General features: G+C 41.3%; 1 protein-coding gene and 1 pseudogene across 2 annotated transcripts in view; one reads left to right on the forward strand and one right to left on the reverse strand.

The window, feature by feature from the left end:
- Nucleotides 1-776: 776 nt before the first annotated feature.
- LOC306642728 (uncharacterized protein) overlaps nucleotides 777-18809 on the reverse strand; it is a 212180-nt gene continuing 194147 nt past the window's right edge. Inside the window, exons 2-3 of the mRNA XM_079108475.1 lie at nucleotides 11430-11492; nucleotides 777-1183 (exon numbers count right to left, since the gene is read on the reverse strand). Of these exons, the coding sequence (XP_078964601.1) occupies nucleotides 999-1183; nucleotides 11430-11492 (248 nt within the window). The 3' untranslated portion in view covers nucleotides 777-998. The remainder of the gene's footprint in view (nucleotides 1184-11429; nucleotides 11493-18809) is intronic.
- LOC306642560 (DCC-interacting protein 13-beta-like) lies at nucleotides 1935-4885 on the forward strand (annotated as a pseudogene). Its single transcript has one exon. The product of its transcript is annotated as a DCC-interacting protein 13-beta-like (transcript).

Genomic DNA, 18809 nt, shown 5'->3' on the forward strand with positions numbered 1-18809 from the left:
TTTTCCCCAAAATGTGTGTTATTATTGTTTGTTATTATTTAAACTTTGAGTTTTCATTTCCTAGAAGAAAAGGTGTGGAAAAAAAAAGAGATGTTTGATCTTATGGAAGAGCTCTGGGACTCACTCCTTCTATTCCATCTTTTCCTTGGAGAGCCTTTATGAGAAGGATGGATGTGTCCTACTGCAGGTTTGACAGCCATCCAGGATAAAAATATTCCAATTCTCCAACCCCATCCCATATCATGTCATGCAACCATCATTTGAAGAAGGAAAGAGAAACAAATGTCCTGTAATTCTAGGCTGAGACAGGAAGATCACAAATTTGATGCCAGCATCAGCAATCGAGGGACAACTAATCAACCTCCTTCTCCAGAAGAAAAATGTGACCAAAGTTCCTGAGGGGACTACTGGTCAACCTCCTGAGTCTTAGAGCATGGAAGGAAGATGGCACCTGCTCTGGCCAGGCCCATTCTGTTCTCCCCACTGCAGAGGCAAGAAGGAAAGGGCCAAGGCCCAGAGTGGCTCAGCGGCCAACACTGTGACTGCCCCCTGGGACAGGGGGTCACTGTGTGTTCTCCCTATCTGCCCTCTGCTGCCACCAACATTGCTCCCCTACCCAAACCCCATCCGAGCAAACCCCATCCCAGCCGGGGACACGAGGGGGCAACACCCCTAAAGTAGAGATGGGTACCTCCCTGATGGGAGTGTGCAAGACCCCTCAACAAGCATAAATATCATGGGACCAACATATAGGTGGATTCCCCACTGTAGCCAGTATAATTAAATCCAGTGGCATGAATAGATGTGTTTGTGAAACCTCCCAACATATGAGTATCATTAGTAAATACTGGGATGGTTTCTCCAGTCCACACAACTGGACATACTAAAGGTGGATCTGGATAATAGGTCCAATAAGTTTCTCCATGGGATCCACTTACCTGAGAGTTCCACAGAGTGAGCACGGCCACCAACATTGTGACTGGAGTCTTAGTACCCTGTTATCTCTCTGCTGGGCCTGAAGCGTCAGGTCCTTTAGTTGTCTCCATGATGGCAGGTTGGGTTTCCTCGGAGTCTTCTTTGTCCCTCTCTTCCTCTTCTTCATTTTCCTGTTCTCTCTGGGGGTCAGTTTGTGTTTCAGTCACTTGAACTTTGGCTGCAAGTCCTCCATGTTTGAGGGCATGTTCTGGTACACGAATAGGACGTTTAGAATCACAATTCAAAGCAAACATGATTAAGATTATTTTGTGGGGTCTTATTCCCCATTTTTCTTTTTGTAATTATAGTTTAATAGACAAACGAGCTCTCTCCACAATAGCTTGACCTTGAAGATTATAAAGAATACCTGTTTTGTGATCAATATGATGTTGATGACAAAAATGTTGACAAATTAGTATAAGCTGGAACATTATCAGTTTTAATCTCTGAAGGACAGCCTAATACCCCAAAAGCAGCCAAGCAATGCGAAATAACATTCAGAGTGTTTTCTTTCATACAAGCAGTGGCAAAGATAAACCGAGAACAAGTATCAACAGTAAAATGAACATAAAAATTTTTACCAAATTGGGGGATGTGAGTCACATCCATCTTCCAAAGCCGATTTGGCCATAAACCATGGGGATTAACCCCATGGTGTAAACTTGGAGAATGCACTACACACTTTGGGCATAGATGAACAATTTGATGAGCTTGTGCCCTAGTAATATGAAATTTTTTAATGTAAACTAGAAGCATTCTGATGATGTAAAGAATGTGAGGCTTTTGCTCAATCTATATAGAGACATTTGTTGAAAAAGCAACAAGTTTATCAACCTTAGCATTATCTGATGACAAAGGACCTGGAAGGTTAGAATGAGCTCAATATGACCAATGAAAAAAAGATATTGACTGAGCATCGCTGGAGTTGCCTGAGCACAGAGCACCGCCTCACACCCTGTGTCCTTCCATCCGCCTTTGCCCAGCCATGCCCGCGGTGGACAAACTCCTGCTGGAGGAGGCGTTGCAGGACAGCCCCCAGACTCACTCTTTACTGAGTGTGTTTGAGAAAGATGCTGGCATGCTCACGGACTATGCCAACCAGCTGCTACACCATGCAGCGCCGCTACAGGGCCCAGAGTGAAATGTGCTTGGCCACCCAACAGTTCTCCAAGCAGCTGCTGGCATATGAAAAGCAGAATTTTGCACTTGGCAAAGGTGATGAAGAAGTAATTTCTACACTCCACTATTTTTCTGAAGTGGTGGATAAGCTTCATGTTCTCCATTCAGAGCTGGCTAAACAGCTGTCAGATGCCATGGTTCTACCTGTTGTACAATTTCGAGAAAAGGATCTCAGAAGTAAGCACTTTAAAGGATCTTTCTGGACTTGCCAGCAGTGAGCATGACCTCTCAATGGCAAAATATAGCAGCCTCCCTAAAAAAAAAAAGGAGAATGAAAATGTAAAGACTGAAGTTGGAAAAGAAGTGGCAGCTACACAGCAGAAACAGCACCTGGTGTCCCTCCAGTACTACTCTGCACTCAATGCACTACAGTACCCAAAGCACATGGCCGTGATGGAATCCATGATAGGCTCTGTCCACAGACAGATTAACATTTTTAAGAAGGGACCAGAGATGTTTTCCAAAAGCTTTTTATCCTGCATTGCGGACATGGTTCAAAGCATTCAGATGGAGCTGGAAGCTGAAGCAGAAAAGATGCAGATGTCCCGGCAAGAATTACTTTCTGTCGACGAATCCATCTACATGCCAGACTTCGATAAGATTCCCCCACAGGTCAACAGGAACCTCATCCAGAAGGCTGGTTACCTTAACCTTAGAAACAAAACAGGGCTGGTCACCACCACCTGGGAGAGTCTTTACTTCTTCACCCAAGGAAGGAACCTCATGTGTCAGCCCAGGGGAGCTGTGGCCAGAGGTCTGATCCAGGACCTGGACAACTACTCAGTGATGGCAGTGGACTGTGAAGACGGCAATACTGCTTCCAGATCACCACTCTCAGCGGAAAATTGGGAATAATCTTCCAGGCTGAGAGCAGAAAAGAAAACCAAGAGTGGATATATGCCGTAAACAACATCTCCAGATAGATCTACCTGACTGACAACCCAGAGGCAGTGGACATCAAGTTGAATCAGACGGCTCTCCAGGCTGTGACTCCAATTACAAGTTTTGGGAAAAAACAAGAAAGCTGCCACCCCAGCCAGAATTTGAAAAATTCAGAAACAGAAAATGACAAGATCGTTCCCAAAACAACCATCAGCATTCTCGAAGTAGAAGAGCTGGATTGCACCTGGGCCACCTATTCAATTTGACATTGTGCTTCCTGCTACAGAATTCCTGGACCAGAACAGAGGGAGCAGGCAGATCAACCCTTTTGGTGAAACTGAGGATGAGTCATTTCTGGAAGCAGAAGATTATCTTTTGCAACACAGGTTTATAGTTTGGTCTTTGGGGTCAATGGCAGTTAAAACAGACAGCACTACTGAAGTGATCTGTGAAGCAATGAGACAAGTATCAGCAGCTTGGATTATTCATAACATCTTCCATATGACAGAATCTCATCTGATGGTCACCAGTCAAACTCTGAGGTTGATAGATCCTTACCAGTGTCACACAGTTTGCTGCTCATCAAGAAAACAAAAGGCTGGTTGGCTTTGTCATCTGCGTTCCTGAGTCCACAGGAGAAGAGTCTCTGAGCACATACATTTTTGAAAGCAACTCAGAAGGTGAAAAGATGTTATGCTATTAATTTGGGAAAAGAAATTATTGAGGTTCGAAAAGATCCAGAAGCACTGGCTCAATTAATGCTGTCTATACCACTAGCCAATGACGGAAAATATGTACTGTTAAATAATCAATCAGATGACAATGATGGAAATCCAAGTGAAAATAGAGGCACAGAATCTGAAGCATGACTCACTGGGGCCTGTGGGGGCAGCACACATAGGAAGGAAAGTTACCTCCTTAAGGGTTTTCAACTTCTCTGATGTACAGGCATACAGAACTGGCTTCAGAATGCTGACAATCGTTTGTGGAATGTGCCCCTTGATGCCTTGATACTGAGACTAGGAATGAAACAGTTAAGAAAAGGGTGACAGCCTTCCTACCCATCTACTAATGTTATTGTAGGTGCCTTGTGGTAAGTCTTTCCTTAGATTGCATTGCAATGCTCAGAATGAAAGCTATGAAAAATGCACTGTACACTTTATTTGGATGTCATCTCTTCAGTTTCTAGTATCTTTTTTAAAGTGGGAAAAGCCTAGCTTTACAACTTGATAAATACTAAATATTTCCTAGTAATATAATCTATTTTTATATTTTACTTAAAGCTTATTAAGTACCTGTCATTCTGAAAATTGTGTATTTATAATCCAGCTTATCTCATCATTGTCCCTGGCAGCATTACTGTGCAGTAAGTTGACAAGCACTACTTGGAGGCCCAGCACCAGTAGAGATGCAGGGCTGGTTTGGGTAACTATTAGACATCATGCTATAAAAGGACTAGGCCATGAATACTACAGAAAAAGTTTTACAACACAACCTCACTGAACCTTCATTCAGAAGTTTAAGATCCTCTCAGATATGATGTTTTAGTGGCTATTCACTATGAACAGGATGCAGCTCTACCAGTTCCTGTTTCTTCTGAGCCACACCCTCAAGAAAGGGATTGAATAATTTTTAAAACTCACTTGAAGCACACCTGTTTGTGGGGCTTGATTTGAAGTTCCTATTTCTACCCTGATATTTCTAGTTCCTGGAATCCCAGTCCACTCCCAGATCCTTCCTAGCTATGGAACAAGAACATGAATTGGTATAGTGTGTTTAATTGTAACCAAGTTCAACATATTATCATTTTTGTAATTAACCAGCAATAAAAACTACCATTCTGTTTGAAAAAAAAAAAAAAAAGATATTGACGCATTTGGACTGTTTTTGTAAAGTATGGAACAAATGAAATAACTCTTTTTTTATATATATTTTTTGTTTGTCAGTGGACCTTTATTTTATTTATATGTGGTTCTGAGAACTGAATCCAGTGCCTCACACATGCTGGGCAAGTGCTTTACCACTGAACCAGAACCCTAGCCCTGAAATAACTCTTTTGATGATATATTTCCAATAATAGTTGTTTTAATATACTTAGCAACTCCAACAGTATATGCACTATCACTATAAATATTGACTGACTCATTAGCAAAATGAAGTAAAGCAAAAATGCGGGCTCAAAGTTCTGCTTGTTGTGCAGAAGTATAAGAAGTCTGTACCACCTCAGGATGAGCATGGCTATAAAAACCTGCTTTTCCTGAGCTTGCGCCATCAGTAAACACTGTCACTGCTCCAGCTGTTGGCTGAGCACCTACAATTTTTGGAAAAATAAATGAAATTACAATAGCCAATTGAACAATCTTATCATGAGGGTAGTGACTCTCCACTTGACCAGGAAAAATTAGCAAAAGCTATTTGATGAGCATTAGAAGATTGCCAGAGCCAGCTTTGTTGTTGAATGGGAAAAGGGATTACAATAACAGAAGGCTCTGACCCAATTAACTGTGTAACTCGTGTCCTACTTTTAATGACTCACTGAGCAACAAAATCATGAAATGGAGTTAAAGACTTTTGAGGGGAGTGAGCAATGTGAAGCCATTCAGCTACTCCTAATGACTGCCACATTGCTGCTGTAGGAGTGCGAACAGCAGGAAATACCAACACACATATAGGTTCTTGTAAATTAATTTTAGTATGTTGTGCAGTCTTAAGGCAGTTTCAACTTTTATTAACTCAAACCTTGCTTCTGCTGTTAGTTGTCGAGGAGAAGCCGAAGAAGAATACCCTTGTAAAATTTGAAATAAAGGGCTTAAATCTGCAATGGACAATTTTAAACTCGGCCACAGTCGATTAATATATCCCAATAATTTTTGAAACTCATTGAGGGTATGTAGAACATCAGTCCTAATTTCTAAATTTTGTGGATGAATCATGCATCCTTCAATTAAGCTACCCAAATATTGAAAAGTAAAAGCCTTTTACACCTTTTCAGGTGCTATAAATAAATCCACTGTGGTGAGTGAGGTTTCTAATTGAGCAAAAATTTTTAAAAGTATATCTGAATTAGCATGAGCCAGAAGAATATCATCCATGTAATGGATTATATATGCATCAGGAAATTGCTCTTGTACTAGAGCAATAGCTTATGTCACAAAAGTCTGACATAGCATTGGGCTATTTGTCATGCCTTGAGGCAACACTTTTCAGCAAAATCTCTTTACTTGTTCCTAAGTTTATAGTCAGCATGCTAAATGCAAATCTTTTACAAGATTATCTGGATGCAATGATATAGGGAAAAAATAATGTTTTAGATCAATTACTAATTAATTGATAATCAAGAGGGATAGCTCTAGGAGAGGAAAGCCCAGGTTGCAAAGCACCCATCAGTTATATAGTTCAATTAATTGCTCTGAGATCTTTTAACACTCTACATTTGCCAGATTTTTTACCTTTATTACAAAGATTGGAGTATTCCATGGGCTAAGAGTAGGCTCAATATGACCAGCTTGAACCTGTTCCTAAACTAAATCATGGGCTACTGGAAGCTTTTCTCTTGTAAGAGGCCATTGATCAACCCAGGCAGGATCATCAGACAGCCAATTAATTTTTTCTGCTGTCTCTGGGGCCAGGGAAGAGATCAATACTCCTATTAAAAAGGCTGATCAAGGGTATTACCCAATCCATATCATCCTTGTTGAGAGGATTGTGGCACAAGTGTGCAACTTTATTGTTGATTTTTTTCTCAGTCCTCCAATGGGGATAAATCCTTTACTAAGTATTTGAGAAATCACCATGGAATTAGGGTTTATTAAGAAGACTCACATGCTGCTCAAAATATCTTATCCACAAATTCACTGGCAAAATAACAAGAACGTAAGATTTGAAAAGTCCTGTACTGTCATCTTTATCCTCCCACCGGAAAAACTGAGCACTTTGGGCAGTCTGAGAAATTTGACCAGTGCCTTCTAAATTAGTAGGTGCCATATGTAAGGCCCATTCCTGGCCCAGGAGGTGCTCCTCCCTCCAGAATTTCCTAGGAATTACAGAAACATCCGCCCCAGTGTCAATGATTCCTTTGAAAATTTTGTAATTAATTTTAAGATCCAATAGAGGTCGCTCTACAGCTGTGATTCCACCTTCTGGGAAATTGGGAGAATTGCTGTAGCTGAGCCTCTGGATCAGGATTACTTGGTAGGGTCCCACATGCTAGAACCTGACTTTTTGGTCTTCTCCTTCCTCTTGGATCACACCATCCAGGATCTTTGCTCCTATAGATTCATCCATTTTCATATTATTACCTTTCTTTCTCGCTCTGCACATGTAGGCTGATATTTTGTTTGTTTGGCATACTTAATTTAGCATTTCTTGTAAAAGTTTTGAATAAATCTTATGCTACAATCATAGGATTAATTTTAAAAGATGATAGCAGCTCTTTGCCTCTCTCTCTCTCTCTCTCTCTCTCTCTCTCTCTCTCTCTCTCTCTCTCTCTCTCTCTCTCTCTCTCTCCCTCCCTCCCTCCCTCCCTCTCTGCTATGTTTACTAAGATAGTTTGTTGTTCAGGGTCATTTGAGAGACCCATTATCTTAAACAATCCTAACTAGAAAGTAATATTTGAAGTTAACACATAGATTAATTTTAAAAAAGAAATTAAGATTAAGGTGCCTCTAAAATATAAGCCACTGTAAAACCACTGTTTCAATGTCCACAGGGGGAACTTGATTGATTTCTTTCAAACCTGATACCCTGACTATATCCCTTGGGGTTCAGTCTCTGGTATCACAGGCTGCTGTTGCCTTACTGTGACAGGTCCATAATCAGAGTCCACAGAATGAATGTAGTACCACTCTTCATATGGACACTTGTTCCAAGGGATTGGCACTCCTCCTTACCACTCATTGCAAAATTACCAAATTTGCACAAGTCTTAGATACAGGGAACACCGACAGCAATTTAAAAGAGTACCTTCTATGGTATCTATTTTATGATTGGAAAATATTTAAACTAGATGATCTAAAGAAAAATGTATTTTTTCTGCAGCACTGCTTGGCCTCTATATGTGCTTGATGGTGATTTCTTTATTATTTCAACACCATTCACAACTAGATCTCTACTGCAAAAAAATAAGAAAATGGACAGAAGTCCCATATGTGCAGGCCCTTATGGCCCTCAGTCAAGACACAAAAAAGAGTCCAAAAATATGCAAGCCAGACTTCTATGGCCACACTGGTAATGGGAATACCCTAATTGCCCCCACTTGGGAAGACCTGGGACCCTCACATTCTCACTGCAAAATAATTTCTCCATGAAGTGACAGTGTCAAAATGCTCATAAGCATCCAGGAACCCAGATTGTTACCACATCAGAGGAGCCATGAGTCATGTGTGGCATGGCAGGTGACTGACATGCCTACTTTAAAGCATTTCTTATAAACAATTTAAAATAGTCCTTGACTTGCAATTACAGGGAGAACTTACAGGTTTTGGTGATTTTCTCTCTTATGAATCTCTGCTTTTAAAGATAAAGGTGTTTTCAGAATTATTAGCACACATTTTTGCCTGGGTGGCTGGCCAGTCAAGACTGTCATTTATCTCTGTTGAATGTTTGAGGAATGCAATATCTACTGTTTTCTGCATTTCAGGTATGGATGACTTAGTGTTTTCTCTGACAAAGAATCAACTGAAAATAACTGATATCTTGATTTTCATGGGTAATATAAAACCAACTATTAAAAATACATTAAATTTAAGTAAGATAAATATTTGTAAAAATACTTATAATTTGAAATCTGAAAACTACGTGATCAAGAGGTAAAACAGCTGTCATTTGTAAGTTAAAATATTGAAACATCAATTGTTAATTATAAATTCAAGCATTCTTGGCTTCCTAAGGACTATAAAAGAATATATTTGGGTCTCTTAAATGTGTTTTCATAAATTGTTGTATGTAAAAACGGTACAAAAATTTATTTGTATGTAAAAAAGTAAAAAGATGGTCTTCCTGGGTCTTCATTCAAATATAAGATTACTAGAAATTAAAATATAATTAACATGTAATTCACATGTAATTCATGACCCTAAAAAGTAACCTCTGAGGAGCCTTGACTGACCTTAAAAGTAGGAAAGCACTATCTACTCAGTCTTGAATGCCCAACAAGAAAGTTTAACCAAAGACAAATGTACCTTTATTTGGGTAAAAGAAAAGTTATGTGCAAAATACTGGGTTTAACTTTAGGGGTCTAAACACAAACAGTGGGGGCCCATCCCAAGACAGTAACTCATTTCTCCAAACAGTTAGATCCTATGAGTCAGGGGTTACCAAACTGTTTAAAAGCAATGGCCATGACTCCAGTTAATGGGGCCTCCCAATTAGCCTGGGGACACCTTTAGATGTCCTGGTCCTCCCACCAAGTCCAGACAGTTTTAGAAGTCAAGGATCATCACTGGTTCATAGAGGGAAGACTAACAAAATATCAGTCCCTCCCCAGCACCGCAAAAAAAAAAAAAAAAAAAAAAATCAGTCCCTCCTGTTAGACACTCCTGACATCAAACGTTTGCAGATATGTCAAATTTAAAATCTAACTACCCTGTTCCTGAACTCGGCCCCTTTAAAAGACAAATGTGTGGACATTTTTTAACAAACTTCATAGCCAGCTAAAACTAAAAGATAACCCTGTGGTTAAATGAAGCAGTGGAAGCAGTTTTATAAAAAGGGTGCCATAAAACCAGGGAATGTAAGTCAGTTACTATGATATCAGAGAAGCAAATGCTCTTCCCTGTCACACTCTTGCCCCAAAGCAGAACTCATCATTTTTATTCAGACCTTAGAGTTAAAACAAAAAAATCTTAAAACTTCCACACAGATTTCACATATGGGCTTCTATTACTTCATGCAGTTATCCAGAAGGAAAGGAAAATATTAATAGCTAAACATACCCTAATAAAATACAAAGGTCCCCTGGGTCTTCTGTCACCAAATTGTTCTTTGTTTCCCAGCATCCTGCATGGCTTTAACTCCTATCCAAGTTCAATGAGCACACTCTCCCTAGAGCTGTAGCTGGATGTGTGGGTCACTTCTAGGTTCCTCCCAGGTACATAGGGCTTCAGATGGTGTCTTAAATTGAGTGTGAACTGATAATCCACACTTTGGAGGGGACTGGTTTCTTTTTTGACATGTTGTCCCTGCACAACTGACAATCTATAAGAAAACAAGGACCTCAGGACACACTGGCGTAAGCATGCTAGAGGATGAATTCCTGTACAAGTAATAAGGGCAGTCACATCTCTTGTTCCCTGGAGTATTGTTTTAGTCAGTTTTTCCATCACTGTGAACAAAATAGCTGACAAGAAAAATTTGAGAGAAGGAAAAGTTCATTGGATGCTGACAACCTCCTACATTAACATAGGGCCCAAGGAAAGGCAGAACATCAGGGTCGAAGGGTGCGATGGAGGAAGGCAGTTCAGTACATGACAACCAGGAAGAAGAGAGAGCAGAATATGTGCTTCCCCAGGCACGCCCCCAATGAACCACCTCCTCCAGCCATACCCTACCTGCCTACATTAGCCCCAGTTCATCCCTAGCAAGGGAATAATTCCCTGATTATCTCATAACCCAATCATGTCACCTGTAAAACTTCTTGCATTGTCTCACACATGAACTTTTGGGGGACACCTAATATCTAAACCATAACAAACATCTTTGCCTACCTTGAGGTAACACTAATACTGTGAAAACAGAAGGGCATTAGATTTCTTATGAGCTGAGCAGGAAGGAGTTTGTGCACACTTAAACTCCACCAGTTGTACTGGGGTAAACCCCTCAAGATAAGTAGTGGTTAATATTAACCTAGTATGTCAGTTGTCCTATGTATTAGTTTTCAGAGGTGTCCTATACATTAAATTGAGTAACAAATAGACCACTTACGGTTAACTTTGAAGAAATTGTTATATTTTTTGGAGTGTTATTCTTTTGAAAAAGGTAATTAGTGAATGATGAGATTATTTGAAATATTTAAAAATTCACTGGGAAAATGGCATAAACTTTACTGCAAAAGTTACTTTTACTAAATGTTCAATGGGACACTATTATGTACATAACTGGTACGTAATATAAGAAATGCATTCATGAAAGTATTTTTTAGAAGTAGTTTGTCATTTTATTTCAAGGACTGTGCTATACTTCAAATTATTCATGTTTGAAAACAACTGCCCTATGAACAGGATACCAAGACTATTATATCTCTTAGACATGTGCAGTGTGTCACATTGCTGCCTGGTAAACTCTAACATGTTGCTCCTTGTGTTGGATCAAGAAAGATCTAACAATGATTTTTGCATAGCAGTAAGGTAGTTCTCCAAAAGCTTTTAGTAGAAGAAAACCCACTGGTTTTGACATACCTTCCAAAGACTGGATTCCAAAACATTGGCTAGAGGAGGCAAAACAGGCCACACATGTATTATCTGAAATGACAACAGTGGTGAAAAAACAAGGTCATATTATTAGATTTGATATAGATAATAAAAATGTCTTTGTCAAATGGTAAGTTTATAACTGTTGCAACAAACCATGATACAATGGAACCACCTGGAAAATTTCAACCATGAAAAAAAAAAAAAAAAAAGACAGTGGCTCCAATGTGCTTCAACCAGAAGTAGTGGATACTTCTAACACTCTCAGTGTTTCTGTAGATAAACATGATTTGTTGGTCATATTACTGATGTGTGTATTGTAAATGTATGGATTGTTCACAAACTTGTGAACAAAAACAAGTATCTCATGAACTTTTTGGATTTCAAAAGAGACATCTGCTTATCCTACCTAGAACAAGTCAATCAGAAACCACCAGGAGGTAGAAATTATAATACTTCTTAACCTTCTGCTATCCAAGATGATACCAGATTTGACATAAGTAATCATCTAAAACAGCAAGAAGGATGAAGATATCACAATAAGCCATGTCATGCAAAACTGACATGTTGTCAAAAATCTAATGTAACCCTTTGAAATGTTTTGTTCCTTTTGACCAAAAAATAAATGATAACATGTCATGAAGGTCTTCTTAGTATATTGTGCAATGTATGAAAGGATAGCATATTTGTCCTGTATATAAGATGACTTATAAATGTAAAAGATACTATATTGTCTCAGTTTCCTACTTATAAGACAATCTGTATTTCCATTCTTACTTATAATCAAGGATATATAAGCTCTAGATTATGATTTTAATGCATCTTGTCAATTAAAAAAATTTCTAGAATTGAAAAACATGAGTTAGTGGGTTAAGGAGACATATAAGGAAGCCAAATAGCTGAAAAAAACAAAACCAAAAGGGATCCATGGAAGGCATATGCCAAATGCTGTCTAGTTCACCTGGCTTCTACCACTTTTAGGGCTGTTAATCACCATTTTCCACTTCTGATTTGGAGGTCTTACACAATGAACATAATTATCAGATTTCTATCTTCCAAACTTCACTAGATCCAAGACAAGCTGATTCTTTTCACCCCTCCCAGAACAAGAGCCAATCTTGCCCCCTTTACAATCAGGCAGGCAGGGATTCTCTAATATCTATATGTCATCCTGAAGTTATAAGAAATCAGAGTCCTCTACCTCTTTCCCCTTAATAAGGATAAAATTTCTCATGGGAAATGAGACTAATAGACCAGAATGCAGGAGAAAATGGCAGAAAAACTCTCAAGCCTTCATTCATAATTTACTATGAATCTTTTCCTACTCTTCTGCCCTAACAATGCATGAAATGTGCCTTTTCCCACCCTTCTAGTCTTCACCAGTTCAACCATAAGCAGGTGTTTATCAGCTGGGCATAGGATGGTCCAGGAGATATCACAAGAGTCTTCCACAAGAAAGAAACTCCCTTAAAAGGTTACCATGAAAGTGCCAGCCCTTTCATACCGTGTAATGAGACAGACATCATTACCCTGCGCACATGTATGATTACGTGAATGGTGTGAATCTACATCATGTACAACCACAGAAATGAAAAGTTGTACCCCATTTGTGTACAGAGAATCAAAATGCAATCTGTAAAAATAAAAGAAATTATGACAAATAAGTGTTTATTTTTTAAATTCTTAATAAAAAAGAACACATTATGTACCAAAAAAAAAAAAAAAAAAAAAAAAAAAGCCATTCCTTCCCAACCCAGTCACTCACTGGAAGCCTCGCTCATTCTGTTTCTCTCAATCAGGGCTGTTCCCTTTCTCCTCAATGTAAAATTCCCCACGATCCAGTAAAGCCTTGCTTATGTGTTCATGCTCTTCTGAGTCAACCAATTTGGCCTAAATGAGTTAAAATTTCTGCTGAATCAGAGATTGTTATCTTCACTATCACCATGACAAAGGTCCCTGCCAACCAGGTCCTTCCTGCTTACCCTGGGATCATAGTTGAAAAATACCCTTTGTTGCTAGCTAATGAGTCTCCCTGTTTTTATTACCAACATGAACATACAGATCAATGAAACAGAGCTTCTCTGGGTATCCCAAGTCAGGTACTAAGCAGAAAATGACCCATGTGTCAAGCAGAAAAGTGGACCAGCAAAGTACAGAGCTGAGGATGCCCTGGAAGGCCTCTCACACAGCCCAAGGAGCCAGGGACAGCTTCTCAGACTAGGTGACATCTAAGTAAAGCTTTCTGTTTGGGGGTCATCATATGCTGAATTATTATTTCCAAATTATAGTAATAAACACTATTTCCCCCTTACTGGGCACCTACCATGTGCCAGGCATCATGCCTAGTGTTTCATAATTCCAAATATTGTCATGCCCTCATGCAGTAGTAATAACAGTGGTTCTGCAGATGAAGCAAGAGAGGCTTAAAATAGAGTCTGTCAGTTAGAGTCTGCAGCCATAGTGCTGGGCTGAAGCTAAAGGCAACTCAAATGGTTCCAGGTAGAAAGGCTCAATGGCAGAGTTCAGATTCAGCTTTATCAGGAGAGGTTTAAGCTTTGACTACTTGTCTTCACCATGAAATGAAAAACTAGCTCATCTTGATGATAAATAAAAAAGAATAATTGAGAAAATGTTAATGGTTAATCTGAGTTGAAAATCATCCTTTTGCTGAGGTGAAAGTGACCAAGGCAGTGGACACTGGAGCAATATAGGAAGTGGGTCATAAGAGGGATCCATCATATTCTCCTTGTCCTCCGTCTTCAAAACTCTCAGCCACCCTCTTGTCCATAATGGCTTTTCTAACAGTCTCTACCCAGCTGATCATCTGGGATTTTCTATTTAGCGTCAGCTGGAAGCTCCTAGAGAACAGATGGACTTGCATCTGCTTTTGCAGAAAAGGGCACAGTCCTCCTGGTGGCATGAACTGTGGCACACCTGAGTCTCTCTTACCCTGAGCTGAATCAGCCAGGTGAGGAGCAGCACTGTGGGGAGGTCTAACAAGAAGGTCATGGTAGCAGTGGTGACACCTCATTATAATGTGCCTTGGTGTGGGTCTATGTTTGGAGTCCTATAAGCCTCTTGTACTTGATTTTCCATTTCATTCTTCAGATTTGGGAAAATTTCTGATATTATTTCATTGAATAGATTGTTCATTCCTTTGGTTTGTTTCTCTAAGCCTTCCTCAATCCCAATAATTCTTAAATTTGGCCTTTTCATGATATTCCATAGTTCTTGTAGATTCTGTTCAAGATTTCTTTCTGTCTTCTCTGTTTGGTCAAACTTTGTTTCAAGATTAAATATTTTGTCTTCAATATCTGAGGTTCTGTCTTCCAGATGTTCTAGCCTATTTGTTGTCCTTTCTATGGAGTTTTTAATTTGGTTTATTGTTTTCTTCATTTCAAGGATTTCTGTTTGGGTTTTTTTCAATATCTCTAACTCTTTATTGAAATGATCTTTTGTTTCCTGTATTTGCTCTTTTAACTGTCAATTGGTGTGATCATTCAATGCCTGCATTTGCCCTTTCATCTCATCCTTCGATGCCTGCATTTGCTCTTTCATCTCCTCGTTTTCTTCCCTGATTGTTTTGATTATGTACATTCTGAACTCCCTTTCTGACATTTCTTCTGCCATGTTGTCATTGGATTTTTTTGCTATACCATCTAGGTTTGTTTGGGACATTTTCTTCCCTTGTTTTCTCATATTCAGGTATCTACCCCTCTAATAGTGAAACTCTGGGATATTGCAGATTTTCTGTATTGACTAATATTGTCTCTGTAGATTTCCAACAACTCACCTCTTAGCCTTCAGTAGCCTGAAGTCTTGGAGGAACCTGATAATGCGGTACTCTACTAGGAAGCTGCCCCTCTAGTGCTGGTGGCTTTCAGGTGGGGTATATTCCCTGGTGGCTCTGAGTTGGTCCCGAGTCTCTCAATACCTCCTCTTCTTGGCTCCAGGGTCTTGTCAAATGTCCTCTAGCCTCCTGTAGGTGTCTCAGGAAGGGAGTTGCCCTTCCAATGATGATGGCCACACACTCAGGAGTAATTCAAAATGCCTGAACCAGCCTATAAAGAAGCCTCTGGCTAACTCCATGATGGCAACAAACCTTGCATTGTGGTTGGGCAGGGTTGTTCAGTGATGGCGTCTATCTTTGACCTGGTGGTTGGGAGGGTTGGCTACCCACTGCCCAGCTCCACAAGGCAGGCAGGTTGGGTGCCTGATTGCTACCTCCACCATGCAAGTGGCCTGACTCGCCTGCCAGTTTGCTCCGCAACTGTGACCAACCAGTGATGGCACTGAGCTAGGTGCAGAGGTCAGGCGGGGTCGCTCAGTTATGATGTCTGTCCCTGGCCCGCTGGTTGGGCGGGATAGCTGCGCGCACCCTACCTCCGCGATGTGGGCAGCCTGGCTCACCCACCAGCTCGCTCCACTTCTGCTTCTGCTGACTTCTATTCCCACAAAAATATTGTCTTATGTCCCAGGGAAGACAGAGGACAAGCATGTTTCACTGCATGGCCCAGCACCACAATGGTACAAGGATGTGCAGGCCTGGGTGGACACATTGCAAGCTGAACTGAAACAGGATGGCATGGGATGCAACATCATGTAGGTTAAACAGGGATGCCGTTTATAAGAACATGTGCCAATAAAAGTCAAAATATTAGAAGGGAGGAGGGGAGTAGGTATGAATGGGAACCACAGAATGGGAGAGAGGGACTTGCCTTTGCCATGTTCTCTCTTCCAGAATTTGGAAGCCAGCCGGTTGTCTCTCTTTCGGGGAATGTTGCAGCCATTCATGCCAGACCACCAAGGGTGTTCCCCTTCAGGAGGACTGGCAGGCAGGCGGAACTTTTCTGCACCCCATGCAAGATCTTCCTCACTCTCCATTCTGGGGGCCACTTGGGTCTGATCACGAAGTTCTCCCATACACACAACTTATTCAAAGCTAATTGAAACCCTCAGGGCTCTAGTCCTCAGCTAGACTGAAAGCCATTTGGCCACAGGTGCCAGAGTGTGTCATCATCAGCCACATCATAATACAGCATTGGTGAGTTTTACCAGGCAGGGTGCCTACAGCTCTACCTGTGTCACCCTATATCACAAGAAAATCCCAGCCAGTGAGTAACATTAGTGTCTCTGTTTTGAAGAAAAGGAAACAGCTTTGAAAATGTATAGTCACAAAGATTCTGCAGTGAGAAAGTGACAGAGCCCACCTGGGATGGCCCCCTCAGGCCACGATGTAGAGCTAAAACACAGTGCCCAGTCTCCATTTCTCTTTCTGCTCTATGCTGGCCAGGCCCATCCCAGGAACCCCAGAACTGTATGCTACTGGGATCACTTGCCACAATACCCTGGATTTTACCCACAGAATGACTGGGTTCTTGACAAAAGCCCACACCTGCACTTTTACACCCTCCTGAGATAAGTTTAGAGTGAGCCAGCCATGCCACACCAGTCAGCAGAAGGAACAGTTCCTGGCAGTGTCCTTCCTGGCAAGTCCACGCACTCAATCTAATGTTTTATCCAAAGCTGATAAAGGATGTCGCATTCTCTATCAGCTTCATAGACAAGGATGAAAGATGACCCTTTTGAGATACCTTAATTACAGTCCTGCAGATGCAATGAAATGGGCTAAGTGAGATTCTGATATCTCATTCAACTCTGGGGGCCATCAGCCCTTTATAATGAGGATGCTGACCACTGACTCTCACAAGGGGAGATGCACAGAAATGGCCCTGAGCCAAATAGGTGGGACCTCATACAAATCTATTGTCTGTGTATTTCTGTCCCTTCAGCTGTAAGGTGGGGGCCAAAACCAAGCATGTAAATCCACATACACTGAGTATGCTGGGCTTGCACTGCAGGCCGGGCCTCTTCCCCATCAGCAAGCTCTTGGCCATCACTTGACAAGATGCTCCATCTTGTTGACTATTTCTTCATCTTTTCCATGCAGAGAGGGAAGGAGAGAGGCTTAGATGAATCTTCAAAAGTCCTTCATGGTTCCAGGATCTAAAACTCAGCTCCATATGTCCGCACTGCCAGCTGGCCTGTTCCCCACTGTAGCTTTCCTAACTCTCAACCTCTGAGGGTCCAGCAACACCTTCCTGCCACTTACGAATACTCAATAAACACCTGCTGTATACCAAGGGTATGTGAGGCACAGGGACATAATGCTGAACAAACTGATATTCCCCTCCTGGGACTTATGGCCAGGTAAGTAACACACTTATCTGGAGCTGAGAAGACTGAGCTCCATACAATGCCTCCCCTCTGTGGAGCCTTCCCCCACAGTCCATCCCACCCTGGTCACCTTGAGTGGACTCTGCTGCCACACAATAAAATGATTTGAGGCTGAGAATTGTGCCTTTATTCTTCACCATTCTCCATCCCAGCACACACAGGGACTTCAGAACATCCACCCAGAGCCCAATTCCTCATGAAGAGGAGGGGACTGTGGAGTTGCTGAGAGCCCAGAGGCACATACAACAAAATAACTTGTGGTCTGTATTTTTCAAGTTTTTTATTCAGTGAGTCACACCTACTCTTCCCACAAATAGTTCAAAAGAACCAACTCTCGGTGTATCCTCACATAGTGACTCCATGGCGGGCAGATGAGCAACTCCCTCCCCTTCTGTCCCGTGACTGGTGGAGTAAACTAAGCACAGACCTGTGGAACCTCCTTGTCCCCTAGTTGCAGTCTACAGAACTTCTGGTGAAGTTCAGGCCTGAGTTAGTTTATCCCCAAGTCTAACCATGTCCCAGACAGGCCAAGAGGACACAGGACTGAGTCTCTTCTTCCAAGAATGTGCCCTGCAGCACCACTACCTCTCACAATAGTACCTGGAGCTGAGAAGACTGAGCTCTGTGCACCTGGAGAGTGTCCCTTGCTGTAAGCACAGGGTCCCCATCACAAGCAACTTTCTTACCAACCATCCCCACCCCTGTTCTAAATCTTCCTTCCAAATAAGGACAATAACTGATCTTGGACTCCTGAAGTCTGTCATGTGTGCATAAAGACAGTAGAGCATAATGGGCCCCTGGAGGATCAGAGGCTGGCATTCCTCACCTGCTGCTACTGACATTGTTTTACCTGCAGCCTCAGTTTCCAGTCCCCTGGAGTTCATCTGCAAGCTCTGGGCTAGAGTAATTCAGCATGACACCTGCCACATCTCAGGGCCATGCTGAACTTCCAGTTCCAGTCATTCAGTTCCTGCCATGCTGACTCTCCCCATCCTGTCCTGGATCTGATGTTAGCCAAGCAGGAGTGGGAAGAAAATGAGGCTCCCTACCCTGCAAACACATCCCTTCTCTTTGATAGTGTCATAGCACAAATCCCAGATTCAACAGCTTCGAAGATAATTCAGTTATCCA

This window comes from Sciurus vulgaris (genome assembly GCF_902686455.1).
Source record: "Sciurus vulgaris genome assembly, chromosome: 13".
Classification (NCBI taxonomy): domain Eukaryota; kingdom Metazoa; phylum Chordata; class Mammalia; order Rodentia; family Sciuridae; genus Sciurus; species Sciurus vulgaris.